Raw genomic sequence first — 26276 nt, forward strand, 5'->3', positions numbered from 1 at the left:
AGTGACCTTGAGATACACACAGCTACAAAGCAGGGGACTATGTATAAATATCAAACAGGGTAACGTTTAGATGGGAGACTATGGAGCTTAAAATAGGACAACTGTCAATCATTCAAATGAACACAAGTCAAACTCAGATTGCTTTGTCATATTTTAAGCTCCATAGGACACAGCTGTGGATACTAAAATCAATATAGCTTCTGCGAGGCTACAACAATAATTATTATTTTCACATTAGTGTGAGGGGTGGATTTAGTATTGGAGTAGGGATAGACGTTAATACAATACAATATAATGGGTAATTTAATAAATAATATGAATAATGCTTGCTATAATTACTGTTTTTACATTACTGTGAGTGTTGGAGATAGGGTTGGGGTAGACGTTAATAAAATACATGGGGTAATTCAACAAATAATTCTCTTTAATTCCGGCCACAAATGCATCTCTTCCAGCAACAACCATCAAACGCAGATGATGATGCTGGAGAGCATTTAGGATTGAGGAAAATGCTACACTTGTTATGATGTTTGGTAAAATAAAGCAAACAGAATCAACGTCACTGATTTAATAATTTAATTGATTTTGGATCGTGCAGAGTTTCATTGTGCTGTGCTGGCAGGGATGTGAACACGTCCTGGTCAAACCGCAACAAAATAAATAATAAATAGAAAAGAGTAGTCGAGCGTTACGTCCCTCAGGATTTGTGCATTCGTTAAAGGGACAGTTCACCTAAAAATGACAATTCTGTCATTTACTTTTTACTAGCTTGAGTTTCTTCTGTTGTACACAAAAGAAGATATCTAGAAAAATGTTGTAAACCACTGACACAACATGAATGTTTTCATTTCGTTAGCGTTACGAAATCAATTTTTGATACAATTCAAATAAAAACATTGTAATTTCACTGTTATTTTCTGGGGGGGGGGGGGTCTCTTAATAACAATATTTGATTTAAATGTTGAATAAACATCATCTGACTTTAAAAGAATAAGCTATATATTATCATTCTACTTAAACCCAAACCTAATCCAGAAAAAAAAATGTAAAAAGCGATCTCTTGATTATTTTTCAATGTTGTGTGTGTGCACTAATGTAGTTTACGAGGACACAAAATAGTATAATTACTTAAATATGATTGAGTCATACTCTATTAACATGGTTTCTCCATTCAAGCCATGTCCTTGTAATGTTAAACGCTTAGAATCATGATCAACTGTTTGTTTTTTACATTCAAACCTGGCCATGTTTCCTATGGGGGGTTGGGTTTAGGGGTAGGGGTGGGTTAAAGTCATAAAATAAGTGTTTTTTTTACTGTACAAAGTACATTACGTTTAGAGAGTCCTCATAAACCACCAAACCCAACATATATGTCTTTGTGTGTATATTTATGATACATTTTGATTTAGTTGTGTACTAATGTAGTACTAATTTAAGAAAACACAAAATAGTATAATTACTTAGGTATGACTGAGTTGTATTTATTAAGGTGGTTTCTACATTCAAGCCATGTCTTTGTAATGTTAAATACTTAAAAGTCATGCTTAACAGAGTTTTTTTTGACATTCAAACTTGGTCATGTTTCTTGTTAGGGTTGGGTTTAGGGGTAGGGGTGGGTTAAGGGCATAAAATAAGTGTGTTTTACAGTAAAATACACATTACGCCTAGGAAGAGTCCTCATAAACCACCAAACCTTACATATCTGTGTTTGTGAGTATATTTAGTTTCATTTAGATGTGCACTAATGTAGTTTACAAGGACACAAAATCGTAAAATTAGTTAGGCATGACTGAGTTGTTCTCTATTAAGGTGGTTTCTCTAATCAAGCCATGTCCTTGTAATGTTAAATGCTTAAAAGTCATGCTTACCAGGGTTTTTTGACATTCAAACTTGCCCATGTTTCCTGTGAGGTTTGGGTTTAGGGGTAGGAGTTGGATAAGGTCATAAAATAAGTGTGTTTTACAGTATAAATCACATTACGCCTATGGAGAGTCCTCATAAATAATAATAATACTTGGTATAGTTACTGTTTTTACGTTACTGTCAGTGTTGGATGTAGGGTTGGGGTAGATGTTATTAACATACAATGGGTACATCAATAAATAATTCTCTTTAACAGGGGTTTTTCACATTCAAACTTGGCCATGTTTCTTGTTAGGGTTGGGTTTAGGGATAGGGGTGGGTTAAGGGCATAAAATAAGTGTGTTTTACAGTATAAATCACATTATGCCTATGAAGAGTCATCATAAACCACTAAACCAAACATATCTGTGTTTGTGAGTATATTTAGTTTCATTTAGATGTGCACTAATGTAGTTTACAAGGACACAAAATTGTCAAATTAGTTGGGCATGACTGAGTTGTACTCTATTAAGGTGGTTTCTCTAATCAAGTCATGTCCTTGTAATGTTAAATGCTTAAAAGTCATGCTTACCAGGGTTTTATGACATTCAAACTTGGCCATGTTTCCTGTGAGGTTTGGGTTTAGGGGTAGGAGTTGGATAAAGTCATAAAATAAGAGTTTTTACAGTATAAATCACATTACACCTATGGAGAGTCCTCATAAATAATAATAATACTTGGTATAGTTACTGTTTTTACGTTACTGTCAGTGTTGGATGTAGGGTTGGGGTAGATGTTATTAACATACAATGGGTACATCAATAAATAATTCTCTTTAACAGGGTTTTTTTTACATTCAAACTTGGTCATGTTTCTTGTGAGGGTTGGGTTTGGGGGTAAGGGTGGTTTAAGTTCATAAAATAAGTGTGTTTTACAGTATAAATCACATTATGCCTATGAAGAGTCCTCATAAACCACTAAACCCAACATATCAGTGTTTGAGTGTATATTTAGTTTGATTTAGGTTTAGGTTTCTCTAATCAAGCCATGTCCTCTAATCAAGCCATGTTAAATGCTTAAAAGTCATGCTCACCAGGGTTTTTTGACATTCAAAATTGCCCATGTTTCCATGTGGGTTTAGGGGTAGGGGTGGGTTAAGGGCATAAAATAAGTGTTTTTTAAAGTACAAAGTACATTATGCCTATGGAGAGTCCTCATAAACCACCTAACCCAACATATGGGTGTTTGTGTGTATATTTAGTTTGATTTAGATGTGCACTAATGTAGTTTACAAGGACACAGCATAGTATAATTACTTATGTATGACTGAGTCATACTCTTATTAAGGTGTTTTCTCCATTCAAGCCATGTCCTTGTAATGTTAAACAGATACAAATGATGCTTAACTGTTTGTTTTTTGACATTCAAACTTGGCCATGTTTCTTGTGAGGGTTGGGTTTAGAGGTAGTGATGGGTTACGGTCATAAAATAAGTGTTTTTTTACAGTATAAAATACATTATAATGTATGGAGTGTCCTCATAAACAACCAAACCCAACATAAGTGTGTTTGTGTGTATATTTAGTTTGATTTAGATGTGCACTAATGTAGTTTACAAGGACACAAAATAGTATAATTACTTGGGTATGACTGAGTCGTACTCTTATTAAGGTGGTTTCTCCATTCAAGCCATGGAGAGTATGGAGAGTCCTCATTAACCACCAAACCCAACATATGTGTGTACATATTTAGTTTTTAGGTGTAAAATATTACCTTTTTTGCAAGGCTGCACAAGATTCATCCACATAAATTATTTTGATAATTTAAACATTAAAACCAATGTAAGAAACATTCATGGCTCATTTGGCACAGTGTGAAAATCCTACATGTCCCACAATGAATAAAACACACCTGCTGGACTTATTGAGAGGCGTCTGAAGACCTCATTCATTCAGACAGACAGTCTCAATGAATGCACAGTATGTTGTGTGTGTGTCTCAGCTGGACTGAGGCTCTGTAGATGTAACCGGTGTCTCCAGCCCGACTCTCTTTAGTGATTCTTCATACTTCCTCTTCCCCAGAGTCACTATGTCCTCTACTTCCTCTGCCAAGTCCCGCCTACCGCTGTCCACCAGCGCTGTCATTAGCCGCTGCACCGCCCCAGGCCCCGTCCCCTGCTGCCCTCTAGCCCAATGAAAGAGCATCGCCAGTACCTGCGCCCCGAAGTTATCCCTGACAAAAAAAGGAAAATAGGGAAATGACTTTTTAATTTTTTGTTAATAATTATATTTTACATTTGTTAGTTAATTAGTGAATACGATCTCACTCGCCAAACTAAACAATATTAGTTAAGTAAATAAAAAAGGTATGGAGGACCAAAACAAGCAAAATGAAGCACATAATATGTTATTAAATAAATATACTACTATTAAATAAAATAATACTGTGTATGATTTGTGAAACTATTGATATTTAATTTTTTGGGGAATGTAATACATATTTTTAGCATTAAATAAAATAACACAGTATATGATTAGTAAAATATTAATGATATACACATTTTTTTAAATGTAAATTAATTATAGTAATAATAAATAAAATAAAGCAGTATATGATTATTGAAATATTAATGATAAATGCATGTTTATGTCAATAAATATTATTATTAATAAATAAAATAATGCAGTATATGCTTAGTGAAATATTACTGATATATGCACTTAATAATGTGATTAAATATTTTCATTATTATTATTATTAATAAATAAATTAATGCAGTATATGATAAGGGAATTATTGAATAAAGATTTTATATTGTAATAAATTAAATATTATTATTAAATTAAATTAGCAGTATAAGATTAGTAAAATATTATTGATGTTTTTTTTTGAAAATGTGAATTGAATATTATTATTAATAAATAAAATAATGCAGTATATGATTAGTGAAATATTACTGATATATGCATTTAATAATGTAATTAAATATTTTCAATATTATTATTATTAATAAATAAATTAATGCAGTATATGATAAGTGAAATTATTGATCAAAGATTTTTTTATGTAATAAATAAAAATTATTATAAAATCAAATAACGCAATATATGATTAGTAAAATATTATTGATGATTTTTTTTGAAAATGTGATTTGAATATTATTATTAATAAATAAAATAATGCAGTATATGATTAGTGAAATATTACTGATTTATGCATTTAATAATGTGATTAAATATGTTAAATATTATTATAATTAATAAATAAAATAATGCAGTATATGATTAGTGAAATATTACTGATATATGCATTTAATAATGTGATTAAATATGTTAAATATTATTATAATTAATAAATAAAATAATGCAGTATATGATTAGTGAAATACTGATATATGACATCATTTGAAATGCAATAAATTAAATATTATCATTAATAATATAATAATGCAGTATATGATCAGTGAAATATTACGGATGAGATTTTTTGAAATGCAATAAATTAAATATTATTATTATTAATAATAAAATAATCAGCATATGATGAGTTATTTATTTATATATAATTTTTAAAACTGTAATTATCATAATTTTCACTATAACCATAGAGTATAATGGGAACAGCATAAGAAAAAACCTTAAAAGACCAAATTTATCTGAATTTGATTTTATCGATTGCAACATTTCAAAACGGACATCAAAAAATTACACGTGTGTGTGTGCGTGCATGCATGCGTGAGTGTGTGGAGTTTCCTGCAGAGTCCCAGATGGCTGAGCGATAAACACAAACATACACAATTCTCCTTCATTCTTTCCTTCATCAAACAACACACACACTCACTTTCTCTCTCTCTCTCTTCAATGCATTCCCCAGAGTCATTATGAGTACATTTACATCAGCGCAAACAAGACTATACAAACCAATCCATTAACAAAAACGTATTTCTGTAAATGATCCTAAACAGCTCATGAATATTAATGAGGCAGTATTAACTGGCTTGGTAATAATTCCTAGACTCGATTTAGTAATTGTTTAGTCACTAGATAGTAAACGTTGTAGACAAACTTTAATCCTGAAACAACAATGTATTGTTATAAAGTAACTAAAATGTATTGCTAGCATATTTATAGCAACACCACTAATGTAATTTACCATTTTGGTAATGTTTGACCTCAGTGTTAACATACAGGATGTTCCTATCATATTTCTATGCATGATTTCTCATAACGCTAGCATGGCTTAGCACATACTGTAGCTAGCCTGCCCGCTCGTAGCACATTTGACTACATTAGCGACATGGTAAATAATCTAAACAACACATGTAAGCATGTCGCCTGTGTAATCTTGTCATTTATGTCCTGCTAAAAGCTCAAATTAAATCCACAAATATGTTCCTAAATTCTGTTAATTCATTGCATTTTGCAATTAATTACAGTGTTTTAACAATTGTGAGGATTATTAAGTGGATCCAGAGATCAGGAGTGTGTAAAATTTGTAGTAAATGTGTCGTTTAAAGGGATAGTTCACCCCAAAATTAATATTTACTCACCATTTATGTACCTTTAAGTAATTCCAGACTTGTTTGAGTTTCTTTTTTCTGTTAAACACAAAAGGAGATATTTTGAAGAATGTTGAAAACCTGTAACCATTGACTTCCATAGAAGAAACAAAAAATACTATGGAAGTCAATGGTGACCGGTTTCCAACATTCTTCAGAATATCTACTTTTGTGTTTGATAGAAAATAGAAACTCAAGCCACTCTTAAATAAGGAAAGGGTGAGTATATGATGAATAATTGTTCATTTTTGGCAGAAATCTCTCTTTAAAGTTCAAATTAACTTCTTTGATTTTGTATTGTGACGAAGTTCCTTGAAAAAACTGTAGAAAAGCACGCACATCCCTCTTAACTGGGTGCTCAGCCAAAAAAACGCAAAAAGTACAAATTAAATGTTAATCAATGGCAGCAGCACCAACGCTCCAAAAATACAAATTTATTAAATTAAAAAGGCTGACACAAAGCGTGTAACGTTTCGAGCCACACGGCTCTTCATCAGACTTAAAAAAAAATCATATATCAATAATGTTTTACTAATTATATACTGCGTTATTTGATTTAATATTAATATTTAATTTATTACATAAAAAATCTTTGATCAATAATTTCACTTATCATATACTGCATTAATTTATTTATTAATAATAATAATAATAATGAAAATATTTAATCACATTATTAAATGCATATATCAGTAATATTTCACTAATCATATACTGCATTCATTTATTTATTAATAATAGTAATAATAAAAATATTTAATCACATTATTAAATGCATATATCAGTAATATTTCACTAATCATATACTGCATTATTTTATTTATAAATAATAATATTCAATTCACATTTTCAAAAAAATCATATCAATAATATTTTACTAATCTTATACTTCGTTATTTGATTTAATAATAATATTTAATTTATTACAATATAAAATCTTTGATCAATAATTTCCTTATCATATACTGCATTAATTTATTTATTAATTATAATAATAATGAAAATATTGAATCACATTATTAAGTGCATATATCAGTAAAATTTTACTAATCATATACTGCTTTATTTTATTTATTAATAATAATATTTAATGACATAAAAATGCATTTATCAGTAATATTTGAATAATTATATACTGCTTTATTTGATTTATTATTACTATATTTAATTTACATTTTAAAAATGTATATATCAGTAATATTTTACTAATCATATACTGCATTATTTTATTTAATGCAAAAAATATGTATTACATTCCCCCAAAAATTAAATATCAATAGTTTCACAAATCATACACTGTATTATTTTATTTAATAGTAGTATATATATTTAATAACATACTATGTGCTTCATTTTGCTTGTTAAAAATGCTGACACAAAGCGTGTAACATTTCGAGCCACACAGCTCTTCAAGAGCCGTGTGGCTCGAAACGTTACACGCTTTGTGTCAGCCTTTTTAGTTTAATAAATTTGTATTTTTGGAGCCTTGGTGTTGCCGCCTTTGATTAACATTTAATTTGCATTTTTGACCAAGTTCCTTGAGAAATGAAATATTAAATGACAAAGCAGTGGGTGTGGCTTGTTTTTTCTACTGCGAGCTGATTGGATGTAGTAAGGTAGGCATTTCATTCAGAAAGATAGGAAATAGGTTTTCGGAATGTTAATACAACCTAACAGACTCCTCCTCCTCACCACTTCTGTTTGTTGCCAAAACTGACAGCTGGAGGGGCGTGGTTAAGTATGTTAGCCCCGCCCAATACCTCAGACAGAGGTTGTTGCTAAATCGAATATGGTTAAGGCCAGAAGTTAACGAGAATTATTTATATTATTTATTAAATTTCCCATTTATTGTATTTTATTAACGTCTACTCTTCACAGCACTGTAGAAACAGTAGTCGTACCGAGTATTATTTATGTTATCTATTAAACTACCCTATTAATTGTATTTTTTAATGCCTACCCCCACCCCAACCCTAAACCCAACCGTCACAGTACTGTAAAAATATTAATTATTATTATACAGTGTCATTAAAAATGCTGATATATTGATGTGCATATCGCACTTCCGGCTGGCCGCGTATACAATCTAGACTTTACCTCAGACAGACCTAATGTAAGAATTTAACTGAAAACAAACAGGAAGTGCATTTTCAGATTTCAATTTTAGATTACTATTATTTTTTCGTAATGACATGCACGGATGAATTGTTAACCACTATGTGCAATGTGAGCTAACCAAATCAACATGTTTCGTCTTGAGTCCATGTGTACTTTAATGGGGACTGTAGTGATCTCAGCGCCCTCTGCTGGCGCTCCCTCACCTGTGCTGGTGGCGGATGCGCTCCAGCTGCTCGTAGCTCATGCCCAGGTTGATGCCGATGTTTTGCCACTCCTGGTTGATGCGCAAGGAGATGGACAGCAGGTTGGTCTGGGTCAGGTATCCGCTTTCTGGGTCGCCCAGATTCAGCTCACCTGAGATGCTCCCGTCAATCTCTGACTTCTGTTTTACAAATGATTCCAGATGAGTTGACCATTTTATCATATGCATATTAATCTGCACACACACACACACACACACACACACACACACACACACATACACACACTGTAAAGTATTTTATTTAAACAATTAAATTAATAAAATAAAGACTTTGTGAAAAAATGGTTACATATACAGTCACCGGCCACTTTATTAGGTACACCTGTCTAACTGCTCGTTAACGCAAATTTCTAATCAGCCAATCACACGGCAGCAGCTCAATGCAATTAGGCAAGTAGACATGATCAAGACGATCTGCTGCAGTTCAAATCGAGCATCAGAATGGGGAGGAAAGGTGATTTAAGAGACTTTGAACACGGCATGGTTGTGTGCCAGAAGGGCTGGTCTGAGTATTTCAGAAACTGCAGATATACAAGGATTTTCACACACAACCATCTCTAGGGTTTACAGAGAATAGTCAGAAAAAGAGAAAATATCCAGTGAGCGGAAGTTCTGAGGACGCAAATGCATTGCCCAGAGGGCAGAGGAGAATGGCCAGACTGGTTCCAGCTGATAAAAAGGCAACAGTAACTCAAATAAGCACTCGTTACAACTGAGGTCTGCAGAAGAGCATCTCTGAACACACAACACATCCAACCTTGAGGCAGATGGGCTACAGCAGCAGAAGACCACACCGGGTGTCGCTTCTGTCAGCTAAGAACAGGAAACTGAGGCTACAATTCACACAGGCTCAGCAAAACTGAACAAGAGAAGATTGGAGAAACGTTGCCTGCTCTGATGAGTCTCCATTTCTGCTGCGACATTCGGGTGGTAGGGTCAGAATTTGGCATCAACAACATGAAAGCATGGATTCATACTGCCTTGTATCAACAGTTCAGGCTGGTAGTTGTGTGTAATGGTGTGGGGGATATTTTTTTGCCACACTTTGGGCCCATTAGCACCAATTAAGCATCATGTCAACGCCATTGTCTACCTGAGTATTGTTGCTGACCATGTCCATCCCTTTATGACCACAGTGTACTCATTTTCTGATGGCTACTTCCTGCAGGATAACACTCCCATGTCAACGAGTTCACTGTACTCAAATGGCCTCCACAGTCACCATTCTCAATCCAATAGAGCCCTTTTGGGATGTGGATCATGGATGTGCAGCCAACAAATCTTCAGCAACTGCGTGATGCTATCATGTCAATATGGAGCAAAATCTCTGAGGAATATTTCCAGTACCTTGTTGCCATGAAGGATTAAAGCAGTTCTGAATGCAATAGTAGGTCCAACTCTGTACCAGTAAGGTGTACCTAATAAAGTGGCCAGTGAGTGTATATTACATATTAAATTTGTACATTACTAAAAATTTTGAAAAACATTCTTCAAAATATCTTCTGTGTTGAACAGAAGAAAGAAACTCATGAAGGTTTGAAACAAATGAAGTGTGAATAAATGATGACATAAGCTGCGTCCCAAATGGCACACTATACACTATGCATTATGTACTTATGCACTTACACACTCAACGGGATAGTATATGTATGTAGTGTCATCCCAATTGGAGCAGTAATGTTTTTTTACTTAGCGGAAATTCAAACCGTTTCCCAGATGGTGTTTGACGGTCGCCAAATCAGTGAAATAAATATCAAATAATACCTGCCATGAGAATAACCGCGTTCACCATCGGGAGGCGCTATAATCACTCTCGTAGGAGAATTTTGCTTTTACAATCTAAAATAAATAAAGTTATCCAACATGTGCGGTCGATAGCTCCGCCCCTTCCGCTACACGAGCAAACCTGCGGTTGTTGAGTGCGTGAAGTGTCCATCATTACACACTTCACTTTACCGGCTGAATGAGTGCATCATCCGGGTAATTAAAGTGCACTTATTATTTTTAGAGTTTTCAGTGTGAACACTACTTACACTTTTTATACTACAAAATGGCGTAGAATAGTGCACAAGTGGGACGCAGTTAGAATGTTAGTTTCTGTGTGAACTCTCCCTTTAAGATTTGGAGCTTACAGGAATCCGCAGAGGAAGTGTCGCCATCCACTGGTCATCGTGACCTTTTCTTTTTCTGGCCACTTCCTCTGGAAGATCACTAGGCACTTCACCCCGGTAAAAAGACACCTGCAGTACAAAGGTCTCGTTAATCAAATTGATCAGAATTGATTAAATATTAAAGGGACTGCTCACCTAAAAATGGAAATGCTGTCATTTGCTCACTCTTTGCTGGTTTCTTTATCCTGTTGAACACCAAAGATATTTTGAAGAATGTTGGAAACCTGTAACCATTGACTTCCATAGTATTTGTTTTTCCTACAATGGAACATTTTTCAAAACATCTTGTTTTCTCTTCAACAGGATAAAGAAACTTGTAAAGCTTTAGAACCACATCAGGGAGAGTAAATAATCAGAACATCTTCATTTTTGGGTAAACTACCTTTAAACACAGAAGACAAATCAGTCTCACCTGTCCTCTAACAGTGGTCTGGACCGGGTGGGTCGCGCACACGTAGACCTCTTTAATGTTCTTCAGGTGAGAGTAAAAGGTGAACGAGAGTCTGCCATCTTTACAGTCTGGACGGTCTGAGGACACAGTCATTCAGATTAATGTTCACATGTTTCTTGTTTGCTTCTACCGGTGCTCTATTCGATCTGCCCACCTGAGTTGATGTCAATGCCTCTCTCAAAGCCAGCGAAAAACTGCTCTCCCTCCAGCAGGACACACAGCTCAGACGGCTGAGGGCCTTCATACTGATCCGCCAGAGACTCCAGCCGGCTTTCAGCCTGAACACAGTATAGCCTGTGCAGTTAAAATGAGCCTGTAGTTCAAATTTCAAATGATGAATGCAAAAAACCCTGTATGTCTTTGTGTTTATTATAAGATACGATGTAGTGGTGGCCAGCCCTGTTCCTGGAGAGCCCCCTTTCTGCCGATTTCAGAGGCTACCCATATAAAACACACCTGAACCAATTAATTAGGACCTGAACACTATGTGATAATTACAGGCAGATGTGTTTGATATGGGTTGCAACTGAAATCTGCAGGAAGGTGGCTCTCCAGGAACAGGGTTGGCCACCCCTGATGCAGTAGGAGCACAAAGAAGAGTGGCATTTTTCTGAAAGAGTACGACAGTTGAACAAAATGAAGTTCAAGAGTTCACACTTAGCTCATGATTTATACATGGCTTGTTTGGCATGCTGTCCCGGGAGAGAGCCCTGAGCTCAAGGGATCCTCGAGCGCAGGGCTCCCCCCCTTATGCAGGGCGAGTGGAGATTGAGCTCAGGTCTATCTCAAACTCCCCCGCTGCTGAGGCCAAGGCGAACTTCCTGAGAGTAAGACATTATACAGGGCTCGAAATTGCGACCATTTTGGTCGCATATGCGCCCGAAAATTAATCTATGCGACCTCATAATATATTTGGGCGCATTAGTGCGACTGCTGATAATGGTTGTGGTGCGACCTGTTTAGATTTTTTTGTAAAAACGTGCTGAATCGCTCTTCCCTGCCGCTATATTGGTTCATATTAGCTGTCATTCACTCAAGGTTTTCCGCTGTCAGATGACAGGGAAGGAGCTTTTATGACCACGGGAAATGCAAACGGCTGAAGAGTAAAAACTTAAAGCACACAGGTTTGCAAACCCCTAAAGTTGAGGCGCAGATGAGAGCGATCATGACACGCCAGCTTTCCACTAACACAGAAAAATGAAGATCATCTCAGACTGAACCTTTAAATTGACACAAACTGAAACCATAACTTTTAAAGAGTGATAGAAGTGAGACTTTCTTTCTTTTGTCTATTCTTTTTTGAGGTGTATATTATTTTTATATTTATTTACTGATGACTGCTTTGCAGCTTTCATCATTGAATTGAATGATTTATTATAATCTTTTGTTTGTTTTGTAGCAGAAATATTATTTATTAAACTGACATGCATATAAAAACAGCAGTACAAAATCAATATTTCTTACTGCAATGCTTCATTTTTGTTTGATGCAAACTATACAATTATTTTTCATAAAGTAACAGACTTTTTATAGCAGATAACCTACATTCATGCACATTCAAGGCAGTATCATAATGAGAAATGGAATTCATTGTTACTATTATTGTCATTTTTTATCATCATTAATATTCTATGGCCTAATTATTAGACATTCATTTTGGAATTATTGCACACAAATATCAATGTCTTCGCAGCATTAGTTAGATAGTTGTTTCTGGTTTTTGTCAGTCCTATTAATGTTGTTTTAAAATACAAAAAATCCCTTAAAAAACTATTTGCAGCGGTGCTCATTCATTTTTGGTGGGTGCTCCTAAATTTTTTCTGGTGCTCCTAAAATTTTTTTGGTGCTCCTAAATATTTGAAGTTGGGAGCACCGGTGCTACCAAGTAAAAAAGTTAATTTCGAGCCCTGTTATAAAAAAGGTTTAGGCTTGACTTATCTATAATATAAAGCACATTTGGATGGTGGGAGGAAACCGGGGAACCCGGGGGAAACCCACGCGGGCACAGGAAGCACTTGCAAACTCCACACAGAAATACCAGATGGCTTAGCGAGGACCCAACACCATTGGTATTCTTGCTGTGAGGCAACAGTGCTAGTCACTGGGCCACCGTGCCACCCATTCTGGATAAAGGAGGAAGAAGGGGAGGAGGGCGGTTTCTTCCAAACGAAGATAGTTGTAGAAAGGAAATGAGGATATATATAGTGATTTGGGATCCTTTGATTGGAGGATCATAATCAGCTAATGTAAACCAGCTGGGTCAATCATGAGCACATGCTCCTCTCGAAATTAGTTTAAAATTAAACTTCACTTAATTTATGTAGTCATTTTTTAATAATATCATTGCATAGAATACAATCATTTATCGATATGGCAGCAGAGATATTGTGTGCGGCACTTTTCACTTGCACTATTATACAGTGTCTATTCAGATACAGCCCATAACTTCTTTAGGCTGCATTTACACTGCAGATCTTGATGGTCAATTGTGATTTTGTGACTGTATTGGATTTTTTTGATGAGCTGCTTACTTCATCTTTTAAAAGTGACTCATATCCGATTGTCTGCATTTACACAGCACACGGCAAAGGCGCAAAGACCAGGAAAAAAGAGCTAACAGCTAACAGCTGATAATTAAAGAGTGCTCTTTTCTCTACTCCTGTATGTAATCTGGTCACAGCTTTTGACAAGCTGTTTTACTATAGTTCATGACAGAAAGGTTCTCATTTGTCCATCTTCTTTTGATGTAAAGGCTTTTTTAAACCTTTAGGCATCTTAATGTAATGTCCATGTCGTGATTTATGCATGTGATGTATGCGCTAGGTTTATATTAGTTTATATTGGTTACGTGGCGGACATTGCGCTCTCTCGCTCTCGTTAACATGCCTGTAACACCTGTGCTATATGACAATATAAAAGCTGTTTCAGTCCTCGTGTATGAGATTTAAGGTTTTGGACTCTGCTGAAGTCTGTTCTGAAATGAAAGTGTCTGACTTGGCGTCATTCTCTATGGTTTTTAATGACGCGCGACTCGCATTGACAGGTGAAAATCTGATCTACCTGCTTACACTGCAGACACAAGAACACAGATCCAATTCATATCGGATAAATTTCAACATGTGAACAAGGCCTGAATCTGATTTAAGTAAATCGGTATCCATGTGATTTGTTCCTGCTTACACGTACATAAGCCATATCTGATCTGAGGCACATGGGAGAAACAAATCAGAATTGAGTCACTGAAACAGTGCAGTGTAAGTGCGGCCTTAGGCTGCGTCCGAAACTACATACTTCCATACTATATAGTACGCTAAAATCAGTATGCGAGCCGAGTAGTATGTCAGAATTCATAGAATTCGAAAATCAGTAGGCGAGAAGTACCCGGATGACTTACTACTTCTGGCGAGATTCTGGAGTGCGCATCCCATGCACACTGCGCTATCCCATAATGCCCCGCGAGAGAATTCATGAATGGAAGTGATTGACGCAACTGACGCAGGTAGGTCACGTGACCATGACAAAATGGCGGATGTAGTACGTCCGAATTCTATTCATGCTTTTCACATTCATATTGTACAGAACGCACTTTTCTAACGGCCGAGTAGTACGTTTAAATTCAAATGCAGCACCTACTGAGTAGTAGGCGGTTTCGGACGCAGCCTTAGTTTCTAATCAAATCAGCTGTTTTAAACTATTTTTTCTTAAATGAGTAACTCAATGAATCACTCATTAGGGCAGGGATTTGTTGCCACCTACTGGTCATTTCAGTGTCATATGTTTTTTTAATCCGTGACAAGCCCAAGACACAGATTGTTATTGAAAAATCGCCATAAATATAGCAGTATCCACTTTAGTCCTGCTTTATATTAAGTGACCTCATTTACTAATTAATTAATCAATTATTTAGTACAATACACAAACTATGTACATACATGTTTTTATATTGGACTAATATGTAAAATACTATCTGTTTGTAATTACATCTGTAATTCATTCATTTATTCATTTTCTTGTCGGCTTAGTCCCTTTATTAATCCGGGGTCGCCACAGCGGAATGAACTGCTAACTTATCCAGCAAGTTTTTACGCAGCGGATGCCCTTCCAGCCACATCTGTAATTGATTCCTGTAATTACATTAAGAATTACCCATCCCTTACCTTAACCCAACCTTAAACCTACCTGGACCTGTCTCTAACCCTACCCCTATCCCATTTCAAGAGCATCAGAAGAGTTCTGCAATACTATATGAACACAAGATGTACATTCTATGTTTTTATGATATAAAAATGTTCTTAATCTACACTACCTGACAAAAGTCTTGTTGCCTATCCAAGTTTTAGGAACAACAAATAATAATTTGACTTCTAGTTGATCACTTAGTATCAGAAGTGGCTTATATGAAAGGCAAAGGCCTCTAGGACAGATATAATGTCCAGTATAGAATATAAAGTCACGCTGCAGTGGAGACAGAATGAATATTGTGTCTGACTCCATCGTGAGCTTGGAGGACTGCATCCATTCATCTCTGACATGACTCAAATCACTGATTAATAAAGTCATCTGGAATGGCAAAGAAAGCGTTCTTGCAGGACTCCCAGAGTTCATTAAGATCCTTTGGATTCATCTTCAATGCCTCTTCCTCCATCTTACCCCAGACATGCTCAATAATGTTCATATATGGTGACTGGGCAGGCCAATCCTGGAGCACCTTGACCTAGAGATCTGCGCGGGAGAACAAAACCGGGGGGAGAACAAAACCGAAAATCACCCAGCTATACAGAGTCCAGACAGCCAAGCTGTCTGTATAAACACACACACACACACAGCACCAGGCACACACACACACAGACAAAGCTCTCTCTTTCTCATATGCGCGCGCACTAACACACACACAAGCACCAAGCAGACACACAGGCGTTTGCTGTTATATCAACTCAAAGACTTGTAATACCATGTATCAAGTACCAATGTAATACCAAAAGGTTTTATATAAAGGTATATAAATACTGTGGCGCCAGCTCCTGGCAGCAGCGCACATCTCGCTTAAGGCCGCCGCGCTCTCTCTCTCTCTCTCCCTTTCTCTCTCTCTCTCTCTTTCGCGCGCGCACTAACATACACACACACAAGCACCAAGCGCACACACAGGCAAAGCTCTCTCTCTCTCATTCGCATAGCAATATCCGCGATATTGCTAGACAGCCTGCTCCCATCCCAAATTAAACCCGTTACCGACCGATCCCGCGATTTATTCGGAAATTTATTCCCGCGCCGCAGAAATCTGGTCGGGTCCCGCGGGAATGCAGACCTCTACCTTGACCTACTTTACAGATCTCTCACATGCCCATATACTGAATGTAACCATGATTTTTCCTTCACCAAACTTGACTAATTTCTGTGAGAATCTTGGGTCCATGTGGGTTCCAGTAGGTCTTCTGCAGTATTTGTGATGATTGGGATGCAGCTCAACAGATGATTCATCAGAAAAATCCACCTTCTGCCACTTTTCCAAATGATCAACTAGAAGTCAAGTTATTATTTGTTGCTCTTACAGCTGGGATCAGTATAAAGTGGGACCTCATTTTTTGTCTATATCACACCCTAATTGAGAATGATGGCTGTTTTCTCTCTCACACACCTTGTCAGATGGCAGGCACTGCAGCAGAATCTGCTCTGGGTCGTTTTTCCTCTGTAGCGCCAGGAATCGAACCCGAAACTGTTTCAATCGGTGATACATCTTTCTGACCACTCCGCTAACACACCTGTGAGTGGTGTACCACAACCAGTACCTGAACACACACACACACATATATATCATACATACACAAACAAACACACATATGTCAGACTATATGGGTTCACACTTGATTGTGTGTGTGTGTGTGTAAGTGTGTGTTTGCAGTCGCTCACCATGAGAAGTGTGTGATGAAGAAGACGGCGTAGATGTGTGTGACGTACAGGGACACTTGAGCGGTGACGTCTGTCCAGGTGTGGGCCGTGGGGTCGCCGTGCATCAGGTGCAGACGGGACAGGTCCACCATGTGTCCTGAACACACACACACACACACACACACACACACACACACACACACACACACACACACACACACACACACACACACACACATATATATATATATATATATATATATATATATATATATATATATATATATATATATATATAAATGTGTGAACCTAAAACTTTCATCTACAGTAAGCAGTAGTACTTTACACAGTACAATAGTTTAGCAGTATGTAAACATAGCAGTTTTCCACCAAACAAATGTTCGGTGATTTTCTATCATTCAAAAATTTTAATATTAATTATTACGTTTACTTTATTTATTTATTTTTTAAATGCCAGTATAAATATATATACAGCACAACAGTATACTTGAATTTTATACTATAGCATTAAACTATAAACTATAAATTTTGTAAAAATAAAAGACAGATTCAAGACTAAATGTTTGAAAGTGAAGAATTCTGTTACAATTTTAAAAAGTTAAATATATTTAAAACTGTAATATATATATATATATATATATATATATATATATATATATATATATATATATATATATATATATATATATATATATATATATAGTATCTGTAGTTTCAGGTGCTGCACATCTTGTATCTTCACACCATAGACAACAAAGATAGTGGGGCCATTCTTCATCAATGGAAACCTCAAGGCCACTGGATAATTGAAATTGCTACATGATGATGTGTTTCCCTCTTTATGCACTGAAGCTGGCACGTTCCCTGAGTTTTTTCTGCAAGATGGTGCACCACCACATCATGGGTGTCAGGTCCAAGCCTTCATAGATGAACAGTTTCCTGAAAAGTGGATTGGTCGTCGTGGGCCAGTTGAATGGCCCCCAAGTTCTCCCGATCTGACCCCCTTGGTCTTTTATCTTTATAGTCATCTGAAGGCAATTGTCTATGGTGTGAAGATATAAGATGTGCAGCACCTGAAACTACGGATACTGGAAGCCTGTGCTGGCATTTCTCCTGCGGTGTTGCTATCAGTGTGTGAAGAGTGCGAGAAGAGGGTTGCATTGACAATCCAACACAATGGCCAGTACACTGAACACATTTTATAAGTGGTCAGAAACTTGTAAATAACTCATATAAGAAAGTTACGTCAAACACTATTGTTTGTTTTGTGAAATTCCCAATAAGTTTGATGTGTCACATGACACTCTTCCTATTAAAAAAAACAAAAGTTGGATCCAAGATGGCCGACTTCAAAATGGCCACCATGGTCACCACCCATCTTGAAAAGTTTAAGCCTTCACATATACTAATGTGCCACAAACAGGACATTAATATCACCAACCATTCCCATTTTATTAACGTGTATCCATATATATGGCCCACCCTGTATACATAGTAGCCTAGCAGGTGTACAATTGCATTTCTGAATGACATCCAGAATTAAGCAGTTACTGCTCCTTCTTATGCACAATGATGAACAATGAAAGAGCAAACAACCAGGTTGTCTGCTTTGATAACATTGAACTTCACTGAGACCCCTACCCCACCCTCTCAAATTACAGGGGTCAACCCACTGAGCTGGGAAAATACTGAAATGCCTATTTATATGGAATAATCACATCCCTGATATACATACATTTATTAAATATTTAGCAAACAGTGTGAATGCAATATGAACAGAGATTCTACTGTTTCACATTGCATCCACTTTAGTTTTATATCTACAAATTTCAGCTGTTTGGGAATTCGTGCATTAGAAAAAAAAAACTGATCATTTAATGACGAATAAAAAAAACAGTTTGCCATTTTACCAGTTTGACAAAAGGGTTTGCAACACTAAAACAGCAAATCCAGTGTTGAAGATGAAGACTGTATATAATCAGCTCATTGCACACATTCCTCAATGATTACCAGCATTAATGTCTAGAACATGTTCAGGCTCTAATGTGTGTGAATGTAAATCTCTCAGACTCTAATGAGATCAGACTGGAGGGAATGTGATGCAGTACCAGTCACTCCAGGTGGGAGAGGAACCTGCACTCTGATTGGCTGAAGGAAGTGCATGCTGGGAGTTTGAGAGAGACGCAGCAGTGGACCAGCACTGGCATGAGGGTCTCCAGTCAGATCCTGCACCTCAGACAGAGCCACCTGCAGAACCTGAGGGAGAAAACACACACACAAATGGATCAAGTTAACTTAACAAAAGCTGAAAGATTCGAGATTGGAACAGTAGCTGCTAGCAAACAATTATTACTATTTTATTTTTCAATTCTTAGCATCACTCGGATTACTATTGTTATCTAAAACAAAAACCATAACTGTATTGTTTAAATGTTTTATTAATGAGATTTTATTAATCAACTTAGTTGTTAACTATATTAACTATACCTTATAGTATAAATAACAAAAGTACAGTATCAGTATAATATGGGAAACTATAATTAATATTATTATTTTTAAATAATATTCACTCTGGTTCATTAATTATTAATATAATAATATTATTTATAATTTCTCGTATTAAAAATAGGACTATAAGCACAAATATTGAATCATGTAATTCAGAATTCTGTATTATTGTACAGACCTGCAGTGTGACGGTGCGCGTCTCCGCTGTACAGTTTGGAGGGAAACTGAGTTTGATCCCCGGGTCGCATTGAGAGACAAGCAGCGCCCCCTCTGGAGACACACTGCAACTGTCCAGGAATGGACAACACACGGCCACAAACCAGGAGAACTGAGACACACTACAGCAGGCCAGCTACAACACACATCATAACATTCATGTGTCAGGGTGATGTTAAAGGATTGAGAGTACTAGCGATGCCGATATATATGATAACCTGATATTTTAGGCCTTTGTGGCCAATAGTAGATATTCAATAAGCCTATATTTTAAAACTAATTTTGGCCAACGACAATATCTAATATGCCGATATTTTAAGCCATTTTGGGCAATGACAATATCCAATAAGCCAATATTTTTTTTAAAAATTTTCGCCAATGATGATATTCGGTAATATCTGATAAACCAAAATTTTAAGCCATTGTGGCTAATTACGATATCTGATAAGCTGATATTTTAAATTATTTTGGCTAATAGCTGATATCCGATAAGCTGATATTTTAAGCCCTTTTAGCCAATAGCTGATATCTGATAAGCTGCTATTTTAAGCAATTTTGACCAATGACAGTAGCTGATAAGCCGAAATTCTAAGCCATTTTGGCCAATAGCTGATATCTGATAAGCCGATATTTTAAATTATTTTGGCCCATGGCTGATATCTGATAAGCCGATATTTTAAGCCCTTTTGGCCAATAGCTGATATCTGATAAGCCGATATTTTAAATTATTTTGGCCAATAGCTGATATCTGATAAGCCGATATTTTAAATTATTTTGGGCTATGGCTGATATCTGATAAGCCGATATTTTAAATTATTTTGGCCAATAGCTGATATCTGATAAGCCGATATTTTAAATTATTTTGGCCAATAGCTGATATCTGATAAGCCGATATTTTAAATTATTTTGGCCAATAGCTGATTTCTGATAAGCCCATGTTTTAAATTATTTTGGCCAATAGCTGATAAGCTGATATTTTAAGCAATTTTGACCAATGACAGTATCTGATAAGCCGAAATTCTAAGCCATTTTGGCCAATAGCTGATATCTGATAGGCCGATATTTTAAATTATTTTGGGCTATGGCTGATATCTGATAAGCCGATATTTTAAATTATTTTGGCCAATAGCTGATATCTGATAAGCCGATATTTTAAATTATTTTGGCCAATAGCTGATATCTGATAAGCCGATATTTTAAATTATTTTGGCCAATAGCTGATTTCTGATAAGCCCATGTTTTAAATTATTTTGGCCAATAGCTGATAAGCTGATATTTTAAGCAATTTTGACCAATGACAGTATCTGATAAGCCGAAATTCTAAGCCATTTTGGCCAATAGCTGATATCTGATAGGCCGATATTTTAAATTATTTTGGCCAATAGCTGATATCTGATAAGCCGATATTTTAAATTATTTTGGAAATTTGGGCCACTGATGATATAGAATAAGCCAATATTTTGGGTCATTTTGTCATATAGCTGATATCTGATAATATCAGGCATTCTAGAAGCAGCAATATGAAATATGTTGTTTGTCTGTGATTGATCTGATTGGCTGACCCGTGCAGGACGTCCTCCAGGCCTGCAGCTGTGTTTGTCACTTCCTCTTCTGGTCATGGTGGTCAGTGTCGTCCAAGACTGACCATCAAACCTGCGAACCACCACGTCACCTTTCCGTGTTTTACGATACGGAATACACACCCCAACCAGCTAAAAGAGTGACAGGGGGAAACACACAAAAACGTATTCAAATTTATTATTTTTATTGCTCAATAAGTTTATTAATTACAATTATTCTTTTTGAAATGAATATCATTTAAAATCATTAAAACAAGATAATTTCAGTTATTACATATATTTTATATTATTAGTTAACTGTATATTTTACGGCGTATATTCATTTATATTTATTAATTATTTTGTTTATGGTTTATAAAACATAAACCTTATGACTAAACTACTACACTAAAATTACAATTATGTAATAAATGGTGTTCATTAACTATAATTATAAATGCATACTTTTTAATTTATAATTTTCATAAATGATTAACTACAATATTTATTTAATAATAATATAATTGTGTAAGTAATATGTATATTAATTAATTATGATAAACAATATTAAACTGAGCTTTGTAAATATTTTACTCTTAATTTTTTATGATAATATTTCCTTATTATTTTAGATAATAAATAATTTATATTTATACCATAGTAATATTTCTTAACATATATATTTATATTAATAAAAACAAAAGCAATAACCTTCTGAAATGTGGCTCCGTGTGGGCGGAGCTCCAGCTGGCGACTTAACAGCACATCATGCTCCTCTAGCCACACCCACTTCCTGTCCGGCCTCTTCTCTGCCCACTGAAGCTGAGTGACCACACCTACACATTGCCTTGGAAACAAGAGCTCCGCCCCTCCAGGAAGAAACACGTGACAGCCAGCAGGAGACACTTGAAAACTGAGAAGAGTTACGATGAATCCAGCATAACTGAATGTACACTGCATACTACAGCGCTCCAGACTCCCTGCAAGCGTGACTAAATTTTGCTAGGTCACGGCACTACAATGTTGCCGAACTAATAAACGATGACATTCTCTTGCATATGAAAAGCATTCCCGAATGCAAGAAAAATTTAACATAACAGTGCTACTTATTTGTCTTGTATGTCACACAGTCCATTTATTAGTTTGGTTTAAAAAAGAGCTGTGACTAGAGCCGCGGGACCTGACCAGGTTTCTGCGGTGTGGGAATAAATTTCCAAGTAAAGTGCGGGAGTGGTCGGTAACTGGTTTAATTTTGGACGGGAGTGGGCAGTCCAACAATATCGCTCCCGACTCCCGAGCGAGCAAGCACGCGTATGTATGTGTGTGAATGAGACAGCATGATGGTTATAGAATCAGATAAGTCTCAAAAGAAATTCACGCAAAAGACACGATGTACACATGCGTAGCCAAATTCACGTGCATAAAACCAAATTCACGTGCGTAAAATATTTATTTATATTCACAAAAAAATTTCACGTGCACAAAATAAAAATACATTTTCATAAAATACATTTCACAAATGCAAAACACCATTTGCAAATGTATAAGAGTGTACAAAAAGTTTAGAATGTTTAAAACTTGTGAGTTCATCCTGAATGAGAATGTGCTAATCCTCTTTCACGTACGACTCCCCCTGGATACGTGTGTGTGTATTTTTGAGACTTTCCTGCCAGAGTCAGGGCTACTCGTACCTTTCAGCCAATCAGATGAGAGCTGTATTCAATAAAACCAACTCTGCGCTTCTTTTGCGCAGACTGTTCCTCTCCAGCATGGCGAACGGAGAAAGCAGCAGTCGCAATTTTTAAAATTTATTTATTTATTTGACCATATCCTCACTCTTTTTATCCATTATTTTGCCGCAGCTCCGCTCTGCTTATTTATTGTCTCGCAGCCCCATGAGCAGAATGTATCCTGCAGGGTAATTATAAGTATTATTCCGGCCACACTAGCATTGCAGTGCCATTGTGGTCCAGTGGTCAGCACGTTGGGTTACTATGCCCAAAGAACCGTGTTCGATCCTCACCTGAGTTGATTTTTTTTTTTTCATTTTTATTGTTAAGACATATAAAACTAAGGTTGTTGATCATTTGAAGTTCTAAAGCAGCTGTTTTCTTGAAAAATATGTGATAGTGTCATTAGAAACTGAATGAAACTGAAAAAAAAGAGATTTACTCAGGTGAGGAACAAGGAACAAAAAAACTGACAATACAACATCTGAACTGTGTCGTTGGCTGATAACTGATGACAGTCTGTTGAATTAATAAAAGCGAGTGGTCAAATGTTAGTCTGGAGCCCTCTGCTGTCTATGTAATGTAACATGTAGGCTCACCTGTGTTGATTGAATCTAAGATGTAGCTCTGGGATTTCAGAATCTTCCACAACTATATGTAAAAAAAAAAGTCAGTGTGATTTCATCCAGCAACCCAAACACCAATCAAAAAACATCCTCTAATCCGATTTGTTTCATGAATATATTATCATATTAAAAGCAACATAATATAGGCTCTAACCTGGGGTGAGTTGGGCAAGCAGAGGTGGTGTTGGCGGGCGCCCCAGCGGGTTGTTCCTCACATCCAGCTTGTCAAGCATCGGAAGTGAGTGTAAACAGTCAGGAACACTCCTCAGATCATTACTCTGGATTAGCAGCTGCCTCAGAGAGCGCAGAGACCCTGACGGACACAATTCAACCAATGCAAATTACAAAATGCAAAAGATTTTCATATCTCTTTCTGGGCTATTTCTCTTCTGTTTTTCCAAAGTCCAGATTTAAAGAATAAATCTTTTTAAAAAATCTATATAAATATATAAAGAATCTTAGATACTTAGATTATGCTAGAGTTGCATAATACAACCTGGTAAACAAATTATTCTAATAGTCTTTATTATTTTTTATAGTTTATTCTATTTATTGGTCTTTCATCTAGTTTGTTTTCTATTACATGAAATATTAGCTTATTAAATATGATTAAAAAATTACCACCAAATACATTTATTATTTATTTAATTTAATTTAATGTAATTTATTTATCTTTTTATCTGAATAAAATTCCCATATAGTTATATTTACATTTATTTATGTAATATAAATGTTTTATTATCCAATTATTTAAACATATTAAGTTACAAATATAGTTACATTTAAAATGACTTATTTATTATATAATATTTAAAAAAAACTATACTATAATTATTATAATTTTTTTGAATTATTATATGAATTATAAAAAATATATTAAATAAAATAAATTTTTACATTTTCATCTTGCCACAAAAGTATCCTAATATTTATTAAAATCCTAATAAATATCTTTAAAAAAAAACAACCCAGCATTTTTTTGTGAGTTTCATCTATTTATGTGTGTTTATGTATATTTATTATTTAATACAATTCTGTATGTATGTATTACACTCTAAAAAATGCTGGATTGTTTTAACTCAATGTTGGGTTTGTCCAAATTTGTTTATGTTTGGATATATGTCCATATCCAACCCATTAAAACAGCCCAGTTCTTATATAATACATACAAATAAACAATTCGAGTCAACCTTATGTTCATGTTTAGCAAGTCAGCCAAAAAAGTGTTCATCTGTTTCTCACCCAGCGTCTCCGGCAGAGCTCTTAATTTGTTATTTGACAGCTCCAGCCGCTGTAAGTTCTGCAGTTGGCCCAGTTCATCTGGAAGTTTCTCCAGCAGGTTAAAGGACACGTCCAGCTCCTCCAGCCCGCAGAGGAGGCCCAGATCCTGGGGCAGATCCACTAGACGGTTCCCAAGCAGACTCACCCGCCGCAGGGATGCCAGAGCTCCAATGCCCTCCGGTAGAGTCGTCAGATTGTTGTGGCACAGCAGGAGCTCAGAGAGATGAGAGAAAGACAGAAGACATGAAGGAAGAGAAGAGAAACGATTAAAGGAGAGATCGAGGTGGACGAGGAGAGACAGAGAAGAGACAGAGTCTGGCAGAGAGGAGAGGAGACCGGGCAGAGGATCGCCCTGAGGATCATGAAAACGACAACCTGCAGATATAACAGAGAGAGACATGATTTAATACACGAAGATGGATGGATGGATGGACAGATCAATAGATTTATGTTTACAGATTTCTCAAATTATTGGCTATTTGTTACAGACGTTTTGGATTGGACAGACAAAAATTGAGGGAGGGAGGGAGGGAGGGAGGTGGATGGATGGATGGATGGATGGATGGATGGATGGATGGATGGATGGATGGATGGATGGATGGATGGATGGATGGATGGATGGATGGATGGATGGATGGATGGATGGATGGATGGATAGATAAACATAGATAGATAAACATAGATAGATGGATGGATAGACGTATGGATGGATGGATGGATAGAAGGATAGAAGGATGGACAGATAGATGGATGGATGGATCGATAGATGGATGGATCAATGGACAGACGTATGGATGGATGGATGGATGAGTTTGACATTTATTGATGGAAGGATGTATAGGTAAAAGGATAGAAGGATGGACAGACAGACGAACGGACAGACGGATAATTGGATGGATGGATGGATGGATGGATAGATGGATGGATGGATGGATGGACAAACAGACGTATAGATGGATGGATGGAGGGATGGCTTGGACATTCATTTATGGATAGATACAAGGACCGACAGACAGATAGACAGACGGACCGACAGATGGATGGATCG

The 26276-nt window shown here is 36.0% G+C and overlaps 1 protein-coding gene across 13 annotated transcripts in view; it reads right to left on the minus strand.

Annotated features, from left to right (window-relative positions):
- Positions 1 to 561: 561 nt before the first annotated feature.
- Positions 562 to 26276, minus strand: part of pidd1 (p53-induced death domain protein 1) — a 42423-nt gene continuing 16708 nt past the window's right edge. For 3 of the 13 annotated variants that reach the window (XR_012400066.1, XR_011008730.2, XR_012400065.1), the window contains exons 3-17: positions 25190 to 25603; positions 24102 to 24260; positions 23921 to 23972; positions 22303 to 22504; positions 21595 to 21744; positions 19995 to 20168; positions 19417 to 19564; positions 17309 to 17444; positions 17037 to 17187; positions 11556 to 11679; positions 11363 to 11478; positions 11086 to 11135; positions 10912 to 11019; positions 8721 to 8899; positions 562 to 4073 (exon numbers count right to left, since the gene is read on the minus strand). Coding sequence is in view for 5 of the 13 variants with exons in the window: in XM_073942516.1 (XP_073798617.1) it covers positions 3839 to 4073; positions 8721 to 8953; positions 10912 to 11019; positions 11363 to 11478; positions 11556 to 11679; positions 17037 to 17187; positions 17309 to 17444; positions 19417 to 19564; positions 19995 to 20168; positions 21595 to 21744; positions 22303 to 22504; positions 23921 to 23972; positions 24102 to 24260; positions 25190 to 25603 (2402 nt within the window). In the remaining 8 variants the exon portion in view is untranslated. Of the gene's footprint in view, positions 4074 to 8720; positions 8954 to 10911; positions 11020 to 11085; positions 11136 to 11362; positions 11479 to 11555; positions 11696 to 17036; positions 17188 to 17308; positions 17445 to 19416; positions 19565 to 19994; positions 20169 to 21594; positions 21745 to 22302; positions 22505 to 23920; positions 23973 to 24101; positions 24261 to 25189; positions 25604 to 26276 lie in introns of all 13 variants that reach the window. The other 10 variants (XM_073942518.1, XM_021470600.3, XM_073942519.1 and 7 more) reach the window with 6 other exon arrangements.

This window comes from Danio rerio, chromosome 25, assembly GCF_049306965.1.
Source record: "Danio rerio strain Tuebingen ecotype United States chromosome 25, GRCz12tu, whole genome shotgun sequence".
NCBI classification, from domain to species: domain Eukaryota; kingdom Metazoa; phylum Chordata; class Actinopteri; order Cypriniformes; family Danionidae; genus Danio; species Danio rerio.